Here is a 25,002-nt window from a genome sequence, read left to right as displayed (position 1 = left end):
ATGTCCCATACCTGATAATTCTTCTTGATGGTTGGACTCATAACATGGACATGTCCCATACCTTATAATTCTTCTTGATTGTTGGACTCATAACATGGACATGTCCCATACCTGATAATTCTTCTTGATTGTTGGACTCATAACATGGACATGTCTCATACCTGATAATTCTTCTTGATGGTTGGACTCATAACATGGAAATGTCCCATACCTGATAATTCTTCTTGATTGTTGGACTCATAACATGGACATGTCCCATACCTGATAATTCTTCTTTATTGTTGGACTCATAACATGGACATGTACCATACCTGATAATTCTTCTTGATGGTTGGACTCATAACATGGACATGTCCCATACCTTATAATTCTTCTTTATTGTTGGACTAATAACATGGACATGTCCCATACCTTATAATTCTTCTTGATGGTTGGACTCATAACATGGACATGTCCCATACCTTATAATTCTTCTTTATTGTTGGACTCATAACATGGACATGTCCCATACCTGATAATTCTTCTTGATGGTTGGACTCATAAAATGGACATGTCCCATACCTTATAATTCTTCTTTATTGTTGGACTCATAACATGGACATGTCCCATACCTGATAATTCTTCTTTATTGTTGGACTCATAACATGGACATGTTCCATACCTGATAATTCTTCTTTATTGTTGGACTCATAACATGGACATGTCCCATACCTGATAATTCTTCTTGATGGTTGGACCCAAAACATGGAAATGTCCTATACCTGATAATTCTTCTTGATTGTTGGACTCATAAAATGGACATGTCCCATACCTGATAATTCTTCTTGATTGTTGGACTCATAACATGGACATGTCCCATACCTGATAATTCTTCTTGATTGTTGGACTCTTAACATGGAAATGTCCCATACCTGATAATTCTTCTTGATTGTTGGACTCATAAAATGCACATGTCCCATACCTGATAATTCTTCTTGATAGTTGGACTCATAAAATGAACATGTCCCATACCTGATAATTCTTCTTGATGATTGGACTCATAACATGGAAATGTCCCATACCTGATAATTCTTCTTTATTGTTGGACTCATAACATGGACATGTCCCATACATGATAATTCTTCTTGATGGTTGGACTCATAACATGGAAATGTCCCATACTTGATAATTCTTCTTGATTGTTGGACTCATAAAATGGACATGTCCCATACCTGATAATTCTTCTTTATTGTTGGACTCATAACATGGAAATATCCCGTATGGTAACAGTTTGAAATATCACTACTGTTTGTACTGTACTTTTATCATTATCAGACCATTAATTTCTGAACCTCACAGCTCAACCTCAAAATGTGCTCAGTCTGTTCTTTACTCTATACAGTCTGTGTACTCTTTATTATTTTATTAATGTTTTCCAATCATATTTACATGTGATCTAGACGTTAAATAAATACAACAAATCGTGTGATTTTGTATAATTAATTGAAATTTGTCATACATATAGAATCGAAAGCAATATAACTTGTCTTCCTTTGAAAGCCGCTTCATTATTTGCTCTAAAACGTATAAGCACTCATTTCAATTCCAATTTCTTCTTTCATGTTTTAACGCACATCACCTACATTGAGGCGTTCAAGCGTATCGTCGTCACATCTGTACGCTGTCCCTTGCTCACAATGGAAGCAGAACAGCTATGGTGCGGACCAAACACCTTTTTAAAAATAGCAAGTGGCAGTTTACCGTAGCGTGCGATGAGTGCGCTAGTACAAAATGAAATTAATCATTTCATTGAACGTACATTACCAAACCACAGTGATATATTATCTGGGTAGTGGCTTGATAATTGAATTAAAGCTCAAAGCACTCAATTGGACAGGTGTTATGCAACGTATTATGATAAATACAGATCGGATATCCCACAGTCAGCATGGATGGGTTTCTCATAATACATGGCGCCGAAGCGAGAGGAACTTATTCCGGTTTGGACTATGGTTACTGCCAGAAACGGAAACAGACTGCTATTAATTTGTTTTTTATTCCTGAAATTCTTATGACATGAACAGACATTAATTGAATGTGTCATTTTTCAACTGTCAAACAACAAATTAGAATATGTTTAAATAAACAATGTTGATAGGAACATTACATTTTCTTCAACACACCTGTCGTGTTGCAACTGGGAGCGACGCCATCTTGTGACCTCTTTATTCACTGTGAAAGGTATTATCTTCACATTATAATCTTTTATGTACTCAAATTCTCGTTGTGCATTTGTACACATAGTTTGCAGTTTTGATGGTACATTGTACTGGTAGAATTATATGTGTGTTTGGTTGTTTGCATATCAACCACTCATTTATTTCTACTAACTAACTAGGGGCATTGTCAGTGGATTACAGTAGCATGATTCACAGACGCAATCTCAATGTAATGTTTTATATATATATATATATTGGTTTGTTTGTGGTGGAGCTGTTTTCACGGCGAGTTTCATACTTACAATGTTTCTTAGATAAACCAGCACCTATGTCAATGTCAAGTGAGGCACAGAATGAATAAATAAACCACAATACTGATTATAAGACATTTCTGTTTATAATTATCATATAGCTATTACTTAGCACTTGTAGTTATTATTCACCGCGATTCGGCAATAACATTATAGTGACAGTGTATGTATATAACCGACTTTAGATTTTTTTGACCTACTTCTTTGTGAATAATTATTTATGTACCAATTTGGGTTATTTTCCTATTTTGTATTTAACAAATTCTTGTGTGTGATATATTGAGCACAAGGGTCATATTATTGATGCTATGCGTTAGTCCACTCTGCTGTCTATTGCCTGCTGCGGTTCGGTTTGCTGTATGAGTGTATTTATTGTAACGCTATGTAAATAGTCTTGTAGCATATACTGGTCAGTGCATAGTCGAACAAAAACTGACTTCAAAGATTTCAAGAGCAGTGATATACTAGTACCTTTAGGGTTTTATCAGGGACGCCTTTTTACCTGTATGATGAAGTACCTAAAGTATTAATATGGAGACAAATAAATATTTTTACAAACACCACCTGGCAACACAGATGCTCGTAATATTTTAGGTTGTTGTAATTTTATACAAGAAACTTATGATATTGTTACTCGTATCTGTTGTAATAGAACTATGCTAGACGCTACTTCGATACTCGGTCGAATTCAAGTGACAATTAACATAGTTCGGTGGCTAAAATCATAGTTTTCTCTCCAATGACACAGTTATGGTAAGCCTGTAAATCTCTTAATTTCATTAATATTGTCGCGTATCGTGTTCTCTCGGTAAGTTATTGAACTTAGTTCAGTGGACACCCGTAATGCGCGAATCTGATTGGCTGGCAATGTCTTGAGATATTATGAATGGCGAATGATTTAATTTGACCCACGTTTGCTGACTCAATCCATGTTCCAAATTGTTTCGTGACATTTATGTAGTATTGTGTTTAATGTTGATAAATGTACCCGCCTTTTTGTAAAAAAAAAAACATGCTATGTTTAGCATAGAAGTTAAACTAACACGTTCAGTACTAAGTCAATCGAGCGCTCTAATTCTGATCTCACATGTTCGCATATGTTTTGACAAACAGTGCATGTACACCATGATAGAGAGAACTGTCGGCTTGCTTTTACAAGTAGTTCAGTACATCCCCCCAATTATACGAGGTAAGGATGTCATCATGTGTACCGATGTAATTACAGCAACTATCAATTCAATTGTTTAACTGTTCAACTTCCTCAATATATGTCCATGCTCTCGTGTTTTCTTTCGAAATAAGTATTCTGTAAAGCGATGATGTTATCAAGTCGAATCACATGCACAGTAGCTAGAGTGGTGTACAGCTCAGACGTGCATGGGTTAAAAATAGGCCCCGATTATATCGATACTTTATGCGACACCATCACATTTGAGAGCTGGGAAATAGTATTGAGGTCAGTAGTATTTTGCTACAAACGGTGCTGTTGACATCTGATGAAAAACTGCTTGTTGAAATGAGTGATATAACGCATGCGCAATGTAGATTATCTTATCCACCTCCATTTTGGTTTTGTGAAAGTGAATTATATTAGTGTGCATGGCGTCGGTATTTCATTTAAATGTAGAAATGTTTAAAGGGCAGCTGTCGTCATGTAAACAATGCGTTGTACACGTTGATATGGGACCATATCGCGGCGTTCACCGCCCATTAAATGTCTGCGAAACTAAATCAAACCCCGTTTTGTGGAAAGTGTCTCTGTTAAGGAGAAAATCGTCAATCTTGATACAAGATATGCAAAATGTGACGTGAAAGTTCCATCAAATCGACGATGCTATATCACTGCATCTGGTAAACATCATCATTATGCTTATTTTAACATTCCTCAAAACCCATATTAGACGCTTGTTATCAGACCGGTTGATATTGACCCATATATTGAAGGTCACACATCCGGGTACGTCATTCTGTTGCATAACTTTATAAATACTAAATTTATTTCCACGAAGGGCGTTTTCTTGCATCGTCTTGGACACTGTGTAGTATTTACACCAACGAGAATAACATGAAACCATATCTCTCTGTTCGTGGATAACCTCATTTGGCGTATTTTTAACGATATATGATATATGTGACATACAATCGCTTGAGAGTACGCATACCAATTTGTAATTTAACTGCGGTTAGTCAAGCATATCATCGGATGTACTTTTTCCACGTTTCAATTAAATTTTGAGCTAATGTGCTGAGAAACTGAGGGTCATCGTTGTCTTCAGCATCGGCGATTTTCCCGAACAACTATTTCAGTAAATTTCGGCAATTTTCCTTCCCTAAATGGCTGAACTGTAAGTCGTGTATGTATACAGACTGATAAGCGAATGGTGGTGTACAGCGTCACAATGGTTGAATACTCTCTATGCCCGGCAGGCTGGTAACGAAAGCAGTTATTTCTCATTCTTGTCGCCAAATAAACTAGCATTTCTCAAAACAAAATACGTATGTTCCTGTCTGATCTTACGTCTTATGGGGATCTAAGATCGTTCATACACATGCATCTGACTTGCCCGTCGTCATATTTCTCGATTCCGTCAGCGGCCAAAGGTCATTGGGCCGGCGCTGTTCAGAATCACTTCGCAGCTGGATCAGCTAGAGCATCTCGTTGGAGACAGACAGTGACAGATTTTAGTTCCCCGCTCCCGGATTTACCGATGTTGTGTGGTTTCGTGGTTCCTTTCCGGTTTAAAATGGTCAGTATATAAATTCATCGTATTTAATTTAATACTTGGAAATGATCAAACATAGTGTGTCAGCTGAACGGACTTAGCTCAGGTCTCCCTCACTTCGTGATGATAGTCATTATAACGTACCTATTGTAGGCGTTAAATCAAGTGTCGTATTCTCCGTCTTTTCTTGGATAATTTTTTATCTCCGTTATATTTCACTCCATCATTTAGAGTGTTGTTATAAAGCTTTTCTCGCGTGACCTTGCTTTAAAACGGATGCCGTACCGCTCTGCAGTAATTGCCTTCCTCTATTTACAGCCGAGCTCCGTATTGTCTCTCATATAATTTTCGATTATATTATAATATAAATGTGCGTACTCATTCACGGTGACCCCTTTTACTGCCAGACATTTCTCATAATCTTTAGTTGTTTCTGCATATACTTATATCTATTCTTGGTTTGATATCGCCATGTTTGTGCTTGTATTTGATATGCAAACCGGCATTTTCGGTGCTTTCTTTCATGTTGACCCTTTTTCACCATCGTTCTTAATAGTCAATGACGCCATGACCTTTACGTTTCTGTCGATACAGAATTTGTTAGCTAAAAATGATAAGGATATAAAATGTATAGCTTGAATTCAATCTGAATCGTAATTGTCAGTTACTGATGGCGCAAAATCGGTGTTGGACAAGTGACGTATTTTGAACGCCGACTTGCTTCATCGGCAGTAATTAATGTCACCATTAAATATATCAATTATCATTCGCATTTTTATGTCTAGGTTTTATAGTAATTGTAATTCACATGCTGAGACGTTCGGCGACCTCTGACCCCACACTTAAGTCATTCAAAGACTCTTTACTTGTACCAATATAAATTGGAGGAAATATTTGTTTTAACGTATTTCAGACCGGAAGTCAACCGTTGATAGCCTAATTGAATATTAATATAATTATATGCGAGTCGTGCTTAACTACCAATTGTTATACGTTATATAGCGCTTGTCACTCGTTACCACTTCATTAATATCACCCTATTATTTGATTTACGCTGACGTGAATTGAAGAACAGCAATTGTAAGTGCATAATTGCGATAGTTTACGCATGCGCGAATCTGTACAGTCTTTTGTTCATGAATCGCGAAACTATTGTAGTTTTGACTGAATAATACGTTAAATGTAACAACAACATTCAATTATCTAATATGTATAATATTATATATATATATGTTTCCAGGAACATCGCAATTGATTGAAAGTGCTAGCCTCGAAGCATTTGTGTAGAGTACGGCAAGCTGTCTCACTATAACGATCCATCTCACATATGTGTATCAACTAGTGTCACATATATAAGTAGAATATATCACGTGACCAGACCAGTCGTTGACAGCACCTATACTGTCCTAACCCTAAATCCAATATATTACCTTTAAATAAGTCATGTGTTACCATGTCAACATATCATTACATTTTTTTAAAACTGATCATACGAGGGAAATTTGTCAAGAAAAAACAAATTATATGTAACCATTGCGATTATTTCACTAGAATTTAAGGCTTTCTGTTTATTTGGATAATCTCAGTGATTTGGTTTTTGAGTGGATATCATTGCTGATGTTACAAACTTCATGTGTGACCCAGTGTCTATTTTCTTGGCTCATTAAATTCACTAACACCCGTGTTTGTATGGTGTCTATACATTACGTTTATCCTAGTTTAATTGTATCAAAGACAGTCAGTTTCAACTTCTGTCACCAGGGGCGACCTATATATAATATATCAGAATATATAAATATTCATCGCAGTCAGAAGGGAATAATTCCCCCAACATTTGATAAAAAAAACAATATAAAGTTATTTTGTTAGTGAGCTACTTCGAACTTTGACCTGCTATGACGTCAATGACATTCACTCCTATCTAAATAGTTATTGTGTGAGATTCTTCCAAGGGGACGTACATAAATAAAAACAGAAATGCATACAGAAGATAAATATATGCATCATTCGTATATATTCGTATACATTCGTATATTTTCGTATACATTCGTATATATATTCGTATATATATATATATGTTCATTCGTATTCGTATTTATTCGTATATATTCGTATATATATATTCGTATACATTCGTATATATTCGTATACATTCGTATATATTCGTATATGTATTCATTCATATATCATTCATCAATCATACGCATGCGGCTCTTATGCAAAGTGATGATGGGTCGCTAAATCCACATTTACACATTGTGCTTAATTAGAAAAATGACTGTACTGTTACTAAAAGTGAAGATATAGCAAGTAAATAGAAACATACATGCATACAAAAATAATACATGATTGTATATAAAATATGCTTATGTATTACAAATACGAGAGCTATCTTTGATTTTGATAATGGTATCATTTCTAATATTGTATTGTTTATTTCATAGCAAATGAGTGCACTGTCTACCCTGCAAGGGAATGCAGGGAGTAGAATGAAGAGGGATCGCCAAAATACTCAAAGTACACCGCCTCCGTCACCTGCTGAAGATAAAAATAAAAGTTCAAAAGCTTGCTGTTTTTGCTGGTGTTGCTGTTGCAGCTGTAGCTGGTAGGCACATATTCTCTTATACACTGACCTCGAAGAACCAATCTAAGGTATTAGTCGCGCTCAATCAGGCGTTCGTCAAACAGGGTACCACCATATTCACTGCTGTGTCTAAATAGTTGAGAACAGTATTTACATATGCACATTTGTTTTTATCAACGTATAGTTCTTCAAACACACTCCTTTTCTTCACCATGGTCTATATATCTTTGCACATTTTCGCATGTATATTCATCGTTCAGTTGAACTGGCCTACATTGCATACATTTGTGGTGTTTTTTTTTTTGGTTGTCCCACAAGATTGGGCTGTTGTTACGTGCGCTAATTCGAATTATAACTAATGTAATGCAATGTGCTTGGATGTGTACAGCACATATATTCAACATGACATACCATGTTACAAACCACTGTGTCAGATAATACTTTGGACAGATCACATTCTACCTGACAATATTGTCTTAGAACGTGTTGACCTGTCTCATGCCCTTGCACCAAACAATAACCATGTACTGTCTTTGTACATGCTAACCTTTGTCCCCTGTCGTGTGCCAGACATTAACCAACCTTCTGTCATATCACACTATGCCAGCAATAACCATATACCATCTTAGTGTCTGCCAACGTCTGCCATATCACACCATGCCAGCAATAATCTATTTTGGTAAAATCGCTACAGTCGTCATATATTAAATCTAATTCAAATGTTGTGTATTTTACATACCCATATTAATATGTAAAAAAATTCAATTCTGTAAACTATCAAACCAAATGTTTATTAGACGATTTGGTAGTTAGAATAAGCTTGTGGTTAAATTAAAAATAACACTGTTACTCAGATGTCATCGGTGATACTTATCTATGGCGGGTGTCACAAGTATTGCAGAAACATTTCATGTATACCACATGTCCATATGTTTTTCTCTTTCACTATACAGTATAATGCCAGTTGCTTTGTTTTGTTTTTGTCATTTTACTATACAATTTTTTGCTAACAGATCTGAAGTTGAGTATATTTTCACTCTATTGGTATAAACAAAAACAATAGGCACCACATAAATAATGTCCATACATTTGAGTCTAAGACAAGCGCCACGATGCCAACTATGATTGCTATATTTGTATCTCCCAAGAAAATAATCTGCTTTGTAATTGAAAGAATTCCTTAATCATAATTTCCATTCTTATTAGTTTACATAGAAGAAAATTACCAAGTATAAAAATTGCATCTATATTTTGATCTTCAGTATATATTAAAGTGCATAGCATATTTGTTAGATCATGTTCAACTGCTAAATTAATAAAATCTGACATAATCCAATGACAATTTGAAAAATAATATTTATAAATGCGCGTGTGCTTGCCAAAGGACGATAACCACACAAAAGTTCACCACAGGGCGTATGCATTTATGACATTAAATTAACCTTAAAAGTATCTCCATCTGTGTAGCAATTCATTGATAATGTGAGTTATTCAGAGTTCTATGGTTGATTTATGCAATACTAAACCAAAATATTCACATGATAACATTCCATACGCCATAGACACATACAAAACTCTAGTAAGCAGGCATTACATGTAAACAATCACTAGACAGATATTTGTTTTAACATGTCTAACTGTGTACATTCTATTAGCAAAAATATAGGTTATATATAGATTGATTAAAAAAATAACCATTTTCTGGGAAAATGCACGATTTTTTTATTATCATAAACAAAGTTTAATATATATATTGGTACTTATATGCATTCATAAGCCAGATATGGACACACTGTTACTTAAACAATATAGGTCATTTGATGATCCAATTCAAGATGGCCGAATGGCGGCCATTTACTTTTAAAATGTATAGCCTCTCTTCTCAGACTATGATTTCCCCTAAATCTAAGCCCTGCAATGGACTGTGTTTCAAGATTTATTATGAAACATTTAGTTGTTTAGTTTATAAGTGGGGCTATACTAAATCATTACTTGGCTATGATAATAGATCTTAGGCCAACAGATGTATACTAAACTGAAAGTCCAGTGAATCCACCCAAAAACATTCCTGTTCCTACCCAATGTTTTTTTGTGATAAATTAACATATGAAACACAGTTCAACATAAATTGCACCATAGTTCACAAACACATTTTCGTTATGTTTTAAAATGATCGAATGACAATAACATTGGTTTAATAAGTTTCTTTTCAATTATTTGGTACAAATGCAAAACATAATGGCCAATTTGCTTTTGTTTTCTGAAAATTCAATTCAGCCAAATACAAACATGGACTGTGCCGATGACAGTAACTTTTTTTCGCATAAATAAATTTACATAAACCGTTCCATGTTTTTGATGTTGACTCCAATTTCCGAAATTAATACACATGGCAAGGTAATTTGTGTAGCATGTATTCACAAATTATTCCTCTCTAACCAAAGTCATTCGGTATGTGATATGAAATTAAGTGAATGTTCTGCAACGGGTTCTCAACATTTCCAGATGTTTTTTTCGATAAACGATTATTAACAGTGAACATGGCTACTCTAACGTGTTCACGTTTCATTTGTTTCCTTCAAGGCAAACTCGTAAATAAGAGCATGGTAAGAATCATTCGCAGTTAGTTAGAAAGCTGCTAACCACGGGACATTTTTCCGTTTTAATTAGTGTTCCAATTACGAGCGATCGACGGGCGGGAATGGGGTACTACTGAAGACGTTCCAATTACGCGCGATCGATCGACGGGCGGGAATGGGGTACTATTTAAGACACGTTCTTTCGCGGCGGCCATTTATGTCGAAAATATATCGTGACCTAATAATATCGTAATATAGAACAAACATTAGAACCAATAATTTAACAAGGTATATACGCTACAAAATAAAGTACGAGTCAGTTATCTCAAATACATGTATCTCAATCAGTTACCGATACAATCGACGCGTGTCAATATTGATAGACTGATAAGTCTGAATGAATGAACATGAGAAGACGACCTTATTTGTTAAATGCGTGTGGCGCTAATCATAACTTACCAAATCCTGTTTGATAAAGACGACGTTATATTTCGATGCTGTCCGGGTACGATCTCGTGTTGCGTCTGTCACCAGAAAAAACAACATAATTTATCTTTCATTTATCATTCATTTTATTTGCATTTGTGTGAACCGTACATCTATTCCTAGGTTTTGTCTACGTCATCACGTAGTCAGATTATTTACGTCATATTCCTTTGTTTTATCGTCACTGAAATAGAATTGTGTAAAACGTTTTTCGCTGCAATTAGTAATAATAATAATACGTGGCGGTCGATGCGATCATTGTATACATTCCTGTATACTCTATTATAATTACATGTAGAACTGTTGTATGACATGTATAGTTTATATACGGTTGTCAACCATTCACGTGAAATATCATATCGTATTTGAACGGTCGGATGGTGACAATGGAAATGTGACGACGGCATACATTTTGTGATTGTCTTATTGTGATGGTATCTGTGTGTTTCATGGACATAAATAAACTGGACAAGCGTCTCACTGGTGAACATTTACCTAAAACGCAATCTAATTTGCAATTTAGAGATTCGCAGTGTTTGACTGTCTATAATGTATTCTCGGGTGGACATCCGGGCATTTTCACCACCTGGCAATTATCACGGTGAAATCAAAGGCCGAAAACTATCAGAACATGGTACAGTCGTGCGCGTCTTAGTAACGTATCTCCGCCCAATGATTCAGTGTTATGGGGAACAATATGGACGATACATTGGATTATATAGGCTGTGTTTCCTGCAGGGCGCTGCTGCTAAATTAAATCATATGCCACTCATTAAATATTGAGGTTATATGGATACACAGTAAGGCATGTGATATGTGCACTCATTTATATTTTAATTTGCATTCTGTTATTTTTAACCTCAATATATAGGTTTTCAAATCTTATTGTGTGTGTTTTCGTTTGTGAACACCTTACTGAATATATTATCCTTCAGTTGATCCATTACTAGATATAATGGGATTGGCAAACCGAAAATATATGGGCAGAGACCACCGGGGCGTGGTCAATTATTATTAAGTGATTACCGCTTATACAAGCAAATGGCATGTTCGGAATGTGTTATGTACACGGGAATCGGGCACGCACGTACGGGCCTTATTCGTCATAAATATCTGTATACACAAATCCTTGGGGAATATTCTAACAATAGGTGTCGTGATGTATTTGCATAATTAATTTATACACGTCTACGCAATTAAAGGTCATGTATATCATAGGGCCAAGGCAATATCGTCGCCATGGAAACAGTAATGTCATCTTTTTGGCATATCATTTCATTCTTTTTCTCCAATAATGATTTATCAAAAAATGTGCGGTGACCGAGTACATTAATTTAATGAGCTGCATTGCAGGCCGTGATATAATTTATTAGAATAACACCCTCCCCATTCCCTCGTTGACATCCTCCCAATTCCTTCGTTGACATCCTCCTCATTCCCTCGTTTTACATCCTCCCTATTCCCTCGTTTATATCCTCCCCATTCCCTCGTTGATACCTCCCAAATCCCTCGTTGTAGCAATATAAGCCATGTGTTGTTACTTCTAGGTTATGACGGCATCCGCGCCCACTCTTTGTTCTTAAAATACACGAATCGTGTATAGTGTACTTAGCAAGAAAAACATGTTCAATTCTGTTCGACTGATTCTGCTCACGACACTATTCACTATTGGTATTTTACAAAATAATTTGTTTGTTCGCCTAACAACACCAGCATCTCCAACCCACCTACCCAGTGCCACATACAACTGACCTACATCTACCAGTGCTACCGCTTAGTCACTCAAAACCCAGCTACACCTACCAAATGCTACTGCCCAACCACCAGCCGATACCTTCCCAGTGCCATCACCAAATCACCTGCAATGCAACCAACACATATTCAGTGCCACTGCCAAACCACGACCATCGTCACATCTGCCATATTTCAGGTAAATATGTAATAATTCGACTGAGTGAGGTATACAAACAAGACACGTTGGTGAATACACAAAACACACTAGACGTAGTGTATAAACACGACACACTAGACGTAGTGTATAAACAAGTCACACTAGACGTAGTGTATAAACAAGACACACTAGACGTAGTGTATAAACACGACACACTAGACGTAGTGTATAAACACGACACACTAGACGTAGTGTATAAACAAGTCACACTAGACGTAGTGTATAAGCAAGTCACACTTGACGTAGTGTATAAACAAGACACACTAGATGTAGTGTATAAACAAGACACACTAGACGTAGTGTATAAACACGACACACTAGACGTAGTGTATAAACAAGTCACACTAGACGTAGTGTATAAGCAAGTCACACTTGACGTAGTGTATAAACAAGCCACACTAGACGTAGTGTATAAGCAAGTCACACTAGATGTAGTGTATAAACAAGACACACTAGATGTAGTGTATAAACAAGACACACTAGATGTAGTGTATAAACAAGCCACACTAGACGTAGTGTATAAGCAAGTCACACTAGATGTAGTGTATAAACAAGACACACTAGACGTAGTGTATAAACAAGACACACTAGACGTAGTGTATAAACAAAACACACTAGACGTAGTGTATAAGCAAGTCACACTAGATGTAGTGTATAAACAAGTCACACTAGATGTAGTGTATAAACAAGACACACTAGACGTAGTGTATAAACAAAACACACTAGATGTAGTGTATAAACAAGACACTAGACGTAGTGTATAAACAAGTCACACTAGACGTAGTGTATAAACAAGACACACTAGACGTAGTGTATAAACAAAACACACTAGATGTAGTGTATAAACAAGACACACTAGATGTAGTGTATAAACAAGACACACTAGACGTAGTGTATAAACAAAACACACTAGATGTAGTGTATAAACAAGACACACTAGATGTAGTGTATAAACAAGTCACACTAGACGTAGTGTATAAACAAGACACACTAGACGTAGTGTATAAGCAAGTCACACTAGATGTAGTGTATAAACAAGACACACTAGACGTAGTGTATAAACAAGTCACACTAGACGTAGTGTATAAGCAAGTCACACTAGACGTAGTGTATAAACAAGCCACACTAGACGTAGTGTATAAACAAGACACACTAGACGTAGTGTATAAGCAAGTCACACTAGATGTAGTGTATAAACAAGACACACTAGACGTAGTGTATAAACACGACACACTAGACGTAGTGTATAAACACGACACACTAGACGTAGTGTATAAACAAGTCACACTAGACGTAGTGTATAAACAAGTCACACTAGACGTAGTGTATAAGCAAGTCACACTTGACGTAGTGTATAAACAAGCCACACTAGACGTAGTGTATAAGCAAGTCACACTAGATGTAGTGTATAAACAAGACACACTAGATGTAGTGTATAAACAAGACACACTAGATGTAGTGTATAAACAAGACACACTAGACGTAGTGTATAAACAAAACACACTAGACGTAGTGTATAAGCAAGTCACACTTGACGTAGTGTATAAACAAGCCACACTAGACGTAGTGTATAAGCAAGTCACACTAGATGTAGTGTATAAACAAGACACACTAGACGTAGTGTATAAACAAGACACACTAGACGTAGTGTATAAACAAAACACACTAGACGTAGTGTATAAGCAAGTCACACTAGATGTAGTGTATAAACAAGACACACTAGACGTAGTGTATAAACAAAACACACTAGATGTAGTGTATAAACAAGACACACTAGACGTAGTGTATAAACAAGTCACACTAGACGTAGTGTATAAACAAGACACACTAGACGTAGTGTATAAACAAAACACACTAGATGTAGTGTATAAACAAGACACACTAGATGTAGTGTATAAACAAAACACACTAGATGTAGTGTATAAACAAGACACACTAGACGTAGTGTATAAACAAAACACACTAGATGTAGTGTATAAACAAGACACACTAGATGTAGTGTATAAACAAGTCACACTAGACGTAGTGTATAAACAAGACACACTAGACGTAGTGTATAAGCAAGTCACACTAGATGTAGTGTATAAACAAGACACACTAGACGTAGTGTATAAACAAGTCACACTAGACGTAGTGTATAAGCAAGTCACACTAGACGTAGTGTATAAACAAGCCACACTAGACGTAGTGTATAAACAAGACACACTACACGTAGTGTATAAGCAAGTCACACTAGACGTAGTGTATAAGCAAGTCACACTAGACGTAGTGTATAAACAAGACACACTAGATGTAGTGTATAAACAAAACACACTAGACGTAGTGTATAAGCAAGTCACACTAGATGTAGTGTATAAGCAAGTCACACTAGATGTAGTGTATAAACAAGTCACACTAGATGTAGTGTATAAACAAGACACACTAGACGTAGTGTATAAACAAGTCACACTAGACGTAGTGTATAAGCAAGTCACACTAGACGTAGTGTATAAACAAGCCACACTAGACGTAGTGTATAAACAAGACACACTACACGTAGTGTATAAGCAAGTCACACTAGACGTAGTGTATAAGCAAGTCACACTAGACGTAGTGTATAAGCAAGTCACACTAGACGTAGTGTATAAACAAGACACACTAGATGTAGTGTATAAACAATACACACTAGACGTAGTCTATAAACAATACACACTAGGTGCAATGTATGAAATTGCGCCAATTTACTCCATGTTATTCACGTCCTTTGATGTAAAGGTATTTTCACAATAAAATAATTAACATATTAATGAGCATTACTGCATGCCACTTGGGAATAATTAAGGTTAATTATAATATTAACAATATTTAACAGTTCTTCCTCTACTGATTAAAATATAAATTGAAAATAGTTTGTGGATACAAAACCTTAGTTAGTGTTACGTTCGGTTCGTGCACAATGTACCCAAATACAGGTCCCGTGACCTTTTACGCTATGATACGTGATTCATCACATGAATCGAATGCGATGAATTCTCCGAAGGTTCAATGTTCATGGAACATAATGGCATGACCTTGGCTAAGCCGTACTAAATATGCCCTGAGAGTCGTTACCATAGTAACACCGCATTTTAGTTTTTAGTTGTTATATTCGTTATTCCAAGGTGGGGATGATCACTCCCGATACCTGTCGTGTATTATAATGAGCTCGCATTAATCCAGTTCGCCGTCTGTCACTATTCTGCCTTTGTGAGATGGGAAACTCCATAGTTTCCACTTTATTTCACCAGTGAGACGGAAAACTCCATCGGGTGCCATTCTATTGTGTCATTGTGGGAAGCTAATTCTATCGACAAACATTATCGTCTGGCAATATATTTCGCCATCGTGATATGAGACCTTATCGTCTGGCAATATATTTCGCCATCGTGATACGACAAACTGTGTCGTCTGGTAATATATTTCGCCATCGTGATATGAGACCTTATCGTCTGGTTATATATTTAGCCATCGTGATATGACAGACCTTATCGTCTGGTTATATATTTAGTCGTCGTGATATGACAGACCTTATCGTCTGGCAATATATTTCGCCATCGTGATATGACAGACTTTATCGTCTGGCAATATATTTCGCCATCGTGATATGAGACCTTATCGTCTGGCAATATATTTCGCCATCGTGATACGACAAACATTGAAGTCTTGTAATATATTTCGCCATCGTGATATGAGACCTTATCGTCTGGCAATATATTTCGCCATCGTGATACGATAAACTTTGTCGTCTGGCAATATAATTCGCTATCGTGGGACGAAAAAAACCTTGTCGTCTGGCAATATATTTCGCCATCGTGATACGACAAACCTTGTCGTCTGGCAATATATTTCGCCATCGTGATATGAAAAACCTTGTCGTCTGGCAATATATTTAGCCATCGTGATACGACAAACCTTGTCGTCTGGCAATATATTTTCTGGCAATATATTTCGCCATCGTGATATGACAGACCTTGTCGTCTGGCAATATATTTTGCCATCGTGATATGACAGACCTTATCGTCTGGCAATATATTTTGCCATCGTGATACGACAGACCTTATCGTCTGGCAATATATTTTGCCATCGTGATATGACAGACTTTATCGTCTGGCAATATATTTTGTCATCGTGATATGACAGACTTTATCGTCTGGCAATATATTTCGCCATCGTGATATGACAGACCTTATCGTCTGGCAATATATTTTGCCATCGTGATATGACAGACATTATCGTCTGGCAATATATTTCGCCATCGTGATACGACAGACCTTATCGTCTGGCAATATATTTCGCCATCATGATATAACAGACTTTATCGTCTGGCAATATATTTTGCCATCGTGATATAACAGACCTTATCGTCTGGCAATATATTTTGCCATCGTGATATGACAGACTTTATCGTCTGGCAATATATTTCGCCATCGTGATATGACAGACCTTATAGTCTGGCAATATATTTTGCCATCGTGATACGACAAATCTTGTCGTCTGGCAATATATTTCGCCATCGTGATACGACAAATCTTGTCGTCTGGCAATATATTTTGCCATCGTGATACGACAAATCTTGTCGTCTGGCAATATATTTCGTCATCGTGATACGACAAACCTTGTCATCTGGCAATATATTCCGCCATCGTGATATGAAAAACCTTGTCGTCTGGCAATATATTTCGCCATCGTGATATGACAGACCTTATAGTCTGGCAATATATTTTGCCATCGTGATACGACAAATCTTGTCGTCTGGCAATATATTTCGCCATCGTGATACGACAAACCTTGTCGTCTGGCAATATATTTAGCCATCGTGATACGACAAATCTTGTCGTCTGGCAATATATTTCGCCATCGTGATACGACAAATCTTGTCGTCTGGCAATATATTTCGTCATCGTGATACGACAAACCTTGTCGTCTGGCAATATATTCCGCCATCGTGATATGAAAAACCTTGTCGTCTGGCAATATATTTTGCCATCGTGATACGACAAATCTTGTCGTCTGGCAATATATTTCGCCATCGTGATACGACAAACCTTGTCGTCTGGCAATATATTTAGCTATCGTGATACGACAAATCTTGTCGTCTGGCAATATATTTTGCCGTCGTGATATGACAGACCTTATAGTCTGGCAATATATTTTGCCATCGTGATACGACAAATCTTGTCGTCTGGCAATATATTTCGCCATCGTGATACGACAAATCTTGTCGTCTGGCAATATATTTAGCTATCGTGATATGACAGACATTATCGTCTGGCAATATATTTCGCCATCGTGATACGACAGACCTTATCGTCTGGCAATATATTTCGCCATCATGATATAACAGACTTTATCGTCTGGCAATATATTTTGCCATCGTGATATAACAGACCTTATCGTCTGGCAATATATTTTGCCATCGTGATATGACAGACTTTATCGTCTGGCAATATATTTCGCCATCGTGATATGACAGACCTTATAGTCTGGCAATATATTTTGCCATCGTGATACGACAAATCTTGTCGTCTGGCAATATATTTCGCCATCGTGATACGACAAATCTTGTCGTCTGGCAATATATTTTGCCATCGTGATACGACAAATCTTGTCGTCTGGCAATATATTTCGTCATCGTGATACGACAAACCTTGTCATCTGGCAATATATTCCGCCATCGTGATATGAAAAACCTTGTCGTCTGGCAATATATTTCGCCATCGTGATATGACAGACCTTATAGTCTGGCAATATATTTTGCCATCGTGATACGACAAATCTTGTCGTCTGGCAATATATTTCGCCATCGTGATACGACAAACCTTGTCGTCTGGCAATATATTTAGCCATCGTGATACGACAAATCTTGTCGTCTGGCAATATATTTCGCCATCGTGATACGACAAATCTTGTCGTCTGGCAATATATTTCGTCATCGTGATACGACAAACCTTGTCGTCTGGCAATATATTCCGCCATCGTGATATGAAAAACCTTGTCGTCTGGCAATATATTTTGCCATCGTGATACGACAAATCTTGTCGTCTGGCAATATATTTCGCCATCGTGATACGACAAACCTTGTCGTCTGGCAATATATTTAGCTATCGTGATACGACAAATCTTGTCGTCTGGCAATATATTTTGCCGTCGTGATATGACAGACCTTATAGTCTGGCAATATATTTTGCCATCGTGATACGACAAATCTTGTCGTCTGGCAATATATTTCGCCATCGTGATACGACAAACCTTGTCGTCTGGCAATATATTTAGCTATCGTGATACGACAAATCTTGTCGTCTGGCAATATATTTCGCCATCGTGATACGACAAACCTTGTCGTCTGGCAATATATTCCGCCATCGTGATATGAAAAACCTTGTCGTCTGGCAATATATTTCGCCATCATGAGACGACATTAAGACCGCCATATATTACACAATGCAAGTTATGCAACTAGACATTTCAACTAAAATTCAGATATTGTTAATTCAATCAGTCAGATGACTTACTCAAGACTTATATTGTAGGGGGATATCTTCATATAATCACAATGCACACAACTTCTGTCACTAACATACATAAACAAGCAACTTCTTTAGATTCAATAATAAGCGGCGTTACAATAACAAACACACTTGGGATTCTCTCTGTATTACTTTTTTTATTGGTGTTTAAGTACAGCATGTGTTATGAGTTCGTCGAAAAAGATAATATCACAATTTTGAACCATAGAAAAATTTGGGATAGTTTTGACCGAATTGTTGCTCCAACACAACTCCACCAATTACAAAGCGCGTAGGCTCGTAACGTAACAAGCCTATAATGCATTGTAATATGGTCTCTTTTCCAAACGTCTTTGTGACCTCGGATACAAAGGTCATGCTGATTGTCCGAAAATAAATAAATGCATTGTATCGATCTCAGTTTCGTACCACTCAATTTTACTTTATGGGCCAATCTCACTGGCGGCGGCGGCGGCCCCTCCAAAATCAAGCTGAAACCCTTTGTGTCAACAAAATGTGCCCCTCAAAGTGCAGGAAATAGAGTTTCAGTGGATTTCGATTTCAATTTTGTTTAAGGCTGAGCATGCCCCTGGATCGCGCCTTCGACGCTATGTTGGTAACCAGATCTCGCCCACCCCTCCATGTAAAATTCTGTGCCGCCGCCTCTGAATCATAACAAATAATTATGATAAAGAATGCTATAATTACTAATATGCAACTATGTGAATATCGACTGTGGTGTAACACCACCTGATTAATTCAACTTCCATTTTGAGATTCAAAGATGGCAGATGGCAGACACGTGTTTTATGATTGTGTCGAACACTCTCTGACGGGTGCAATACCGCATAGTTCTCATAGAACGGAACGTGGTGCAACGGCTCCGGTGATTACATTATTATTTAGTTTATATTTTGAAGGCGGCAGTCAACGTATAATTTTATACAAAATGGTTTTAAATTAGTTAAGAAATCCTTGCACATGCTGACATCAGTTGTGTTGAGACATACGGTTAAAGGGCGGCAGTTGTCGCGCCGCGTCCTGTTCGATATGGGACTCATAGCGACGTATACAACGCGTGTAAAATACATTGTTTATTTACATGAAAGTCGAACACGCGCTGCGCGACGACCACCGCGCTTTAATTATTGATTGATCGATGCAACGTGAAAACAAGTTACTTGATGTTAACCGATTTATGCTTAGGGATCCATTGTTGTTGTAGTTTCTCTTTGGAAAGTCACCATATATGCTAATATGTTGGTAGTATGTTATTTCATGATGTACACTTACCATGTATCCTGCCAGGGACAACAGCAAATCTGCATAGAGTTTTCGCTCATATATAATTCACTCTATTTGTATTTTAATCTTGATCTGTGTATTGCTTTGATAAGTACATGTATTACATGTGTATCATTAAACCTGCTCTATGTCTATCACACGTCACGACTAAAGCATGATATTTGATGTTTGCTGACTTGCAGCATGACTAAGTTTATTTCATCCACGTTGCTTTAGTTGAAAGATGTTGATTTCCGTTTCCGACAACGTTATCACTGCTAATGTCTGTATTAACATGGTATTTTGTTATTGTAGAAGTAGTAGTAGTAGTAGTAGTTGTTGTTGTTGTTGTTGTTGTTGTTGTTGTTGTAATTATGGTAGTGTTTTACGTGTACTATAAACAAACAGTTTGACTTATGTCATTGCCAGATAAGTAACACACCCACTATCAGCTATAACATTTTTTTCTATGTTTTTCCATCTCTCCATCCATAACCTAATTTGGACAGGACGCACAGGTCAGTGTGAACCCGACTTTTCATTTCCATTTTATTTCTATCTCGTGAACGAGTAAGTTACCATGGCAACCCCATGGCATATGTACTGTTACCATGACAACTGTAATGGCATATGTACTATTGCCCCTAGTTCATAGATAAACTAATAATTTAGTATGCGTGATCACTATGACAACAAGCATGGAAACGTAGCATTACCATGGCAGACTGTCTTACAGTATACGTACACTTATCATGACAATCACCAACACATGTAATAATGTCATGACAACCATAGGTAGTAACAAAGTATATATATGGAATATGTGCTGTAACAAAGAACACTTTCTATTATACCGAGAAATACCATAACAAAATTGTAAGATACGTATGGGGTCACCATGGCAACCTAGTTGCTTACAAAATTTGACCATGGATATCTGTCTCACGCAAATTAATATTCCACATTCAATATCACTAACCGCCTGATGCGATATTAATACAACAATGGAAATGATATGAACAGATTGCTATGCTACACCAAGTATCACACTAATCACCACAAATTCCTATTCCTACGACGTAGGAATTGTACATCACGTGCTCTAACTACAACACCAAGCGCTGCAATTGAAAAGTACATCACGTGTCCTAACTACCACACCAAGCACTGCAATTGAAATGTACATCACGTGTCCTAACTACCACACCAAGCACTGTAATTGAAATGTACATTACGTGTCCTAACTACCACACCAAGCACTGCAATTGAAATGTACATCACGTGTCCCAATGACCATCACAACCACTACAACAGACTACACGACTACAACTATTAATATGTAAATTAAGTAGTTCAATCACCACCACGACTACTACTATTAATATGTAAATTAAGTATTGCAATCACCACCAAGACTACTACTATTAATATGTAAATTATGTATTCCAGTCACCACTACGACTACTACTATTAATATGTAAATTACGTATTCCAATCACCACCACGACTACTACTATTAATATGTAAATTACGTATTCCAATCACCACCACGACTACTACTATTAATATGTAAATTACGTATTCCAATCACCACTACGACTACTACTATTAATATGTAAATTAAGTATTCCAATCACCACCACGACTACTACTATTAATATGTAAATTACGTATTCCAATCACCATCACGACTACTACTATTAATATGTAAATTACGTATTCCAATCACCACCACGACTACTACTATTAATATGTGAATTACGTATTCCAATCACCACCACGACTACTACTATTAATATGTAAATTAAGTATTCCAATCACCACCACGACTACTACTATTAATATGTAAATTACGTATTCCAATCACCACCACGACTACTACTATTAATATGCAAATTACGTATTCCAATCACCACCACGACTACTAGTATTAATATGTAAATTACGTATTCCAATCACCACCACGACTACTACTATTAATAACACCTGGGCATTGAGGGCAGCTTGGATATAAATGGGTTTGAGATAGAGGGCGTTTGTTCAATCAATTATCTTGGCGTGTCCATTGACCAGCACCTCAACTGGAAACCTCACATTGAAAAAGTAAAAAAAATAATTGCCCCCAAAGTTGGTATTATCTCCCAGATCAGACATTATGTGCCCAAATCAGTTTTACTTTTGTTATACAATTCCCTGATTCTCCCGCATATTAGTTATTGTTTAGAAGTATGGGGAAACGCCGCCTATCATACACTATTAGAGCCTATCCTTCTTTTGCAAAAGAAAGTTGTACGGCTTATCTCTTTTGCTGTTTACAATGCACATACTGCCCCTCTATTTAAAAAACTGGGCATACTTGATATTCACAAGTTGTGTAAATTTAAGATATGTCTGTTCATTTATGATCTGAAAAGCAACCGCTATGCCCATAATATCAATGACTATCTCTCCCCTCTACCTCATTTATATCCAACACGACTTGCGTCAGGTAATAACTACTATGTCCCCAGGATGAATCTTTCACTTTCCCAACATACTTTAAAATATACAGCCGTAAAACATTGGAATTCTCTACCTGAGCCAATCAAACAAATTACTAATAGAATAACTTTCAAAAGTTCCCTAAAACAACATATACTGAACACCGTACTTTAATATTTAAATACTAGCTTTATCATATGTATGATACAAATATTATTTGCAGCTAAACTTTATTTGTACTTGCCCACGATTGTTCCACTAATAATATGATGTGCAGAGTAGCGCATTAACAGCTCAATTTTTTTTTCTTTCTTTTTTTCTCTCATTTTTTTTTATTATTATTATTTTACTTATTTATTTCTGGAGATTTTGTTTTTTGTTTGTATGTGTATATATGTATGTGTGTGCACGTATATATACATATATATATATATATATATATATATATATATATATATATATATATATATATATATATATATATATATATATATATATATATATATATATATATATATATATATATATATATAGCCTGCATAGAAATGTATATTGGTTAGGATTGGGCCACAGACTAGATTAGTTCGGATGAACTACCTCTGTGGTCCACACCAAGAAATTATTATTATTATTATTATTATTATTATTATAAGATTACTAGAATTGTTATTATTATTGGTGAAATAAATCATATAAAAAAAATATGTAAATTAAGTATTCCAATCACCACCACGGCTACTACTATTAATATGTAAATTACGTATTCCAATCACCACCACGACTACTACTATTAATATGTAAATTCACGGATTATTACTTCAGCCAAGTAGGTAAACTCAAATACACATCACAGTTATTGTTAACCAGCATTAATATTTCATCCTTTCATGGACCTAACTTTTATTCTGATCTGTTGAAGTGTTGGAATTCTTTGGATATACGCCATAAGGTTAACTCCGACAATGTTTCTGACGTTCTTTCAGAACCTATTTTTAAAAATCCTCTAGTTTTGCATCCACTTAGAAATGAACCGTATGTGCTCAAACACTTTGTTGATGCTGGTATCACCAAAGTAGGTGATTTGATCGGCATACCAGGAAAAGAATGGCTTCCGTCGCCAGTTGTGTTCAGAAAAGTCGGAATGCAGTCGGAGAGAATCTTTAATCTCAGTCTAAAAATTATGCACGAGTCAATCCCTGCGTCGTGGAAAGACTGCATTCAAACATACTTTAAAAATGAATCTAGTGACCTGCCTCCGACAACTAAACACAACATTGATCTATATAACTCCGATGATTTAAATATGTCTCTGTGTAAGATGAAAAATGGGGATTTCTACAAATATATGATTTCTTTACTCCATGCTCAACATCATACTGATAAAATTGATACTGTATGGCGCAACATTTTGAGTGTTCTATCAGGGGTAAATTCTTCTCCACGGGGGTCTCCACACTTGCCAGGGGGCAATCTCGTCTCGTCTCTATATCTCGTCCCCTTGAGGTACGGGATCGGGGAAGTCACTTAAGCTTTACAGTCAAATAAGACACGCACAACGAAATACGTTTCAACTCTCGTCTTAGTCGATCAGTCGAGCACTCTATGAGACACGGCGCCCTGGGGAAAAATCCCCAAGACTATCGCAAGGCTGAACCAAGACTCTCTTAGACTGCGTCAACACTCGCCCCAAGGCTCTCCAGGACTGGACTCTCGACTGCGTCTATCGTGGAGTACTTGCCAAGACCAACTCAAAACAACTTTATTCATTTTCAAAACTCTAACCAATTACAAAGCAGTAAAAAGACTCTAAGGCGTAACCTTCAATCATACAGCCAATCACACTAAGTACTGAATACGTCATATCTTTGATTAATCGTTCAC

General features: G+C 36.6%; 1 protein-coding gene across 1 annotated transcript in view; it reads left to right on the top strand.

Annotated features, from left to right (window-relative positions):
* Positions 1–5,058: 5,058 nt before the first annotated feature.
* Positions 5,059–25,002, top strand: part of LOC102804283 (uncharacterized) — a 29,097-nt gene continuing 9,153 nt past the window's right edge. The window contains exons 1-2 of the mRNA XM_078009094.2: positions 5,059–5,256; positions 7,677–7,837. Of these exons, the coding sequence (XP_077865220.1) occupies positions 5,059–5,256; positions 7,677–7,837 (359 nt within the window). The remainder of the gene's footprint in view (positions 5,257–7,676; positions 7,838–25,002) is intronic.

Source organism: Saccoglossus kowalevskii, chromosome 18 (assembly GCF_978046115.1).
Source record: "Saccoglossus kowalevskii chromosome 18, keSacKowa6.1, whole genome shotgun sequence".
Lineage (NCBI taxonomy): Eukaryota > Metazoa > Hemichordata > Enteropneusta > Harrimaniidae > Saccoglossus > Saccoglossus kowalevskii.
The sequence above is the reverse complement of the archived record's forward strand: the minus strand, read 5'-3'. Positions and strand labels throughout refer to the sequence as shown.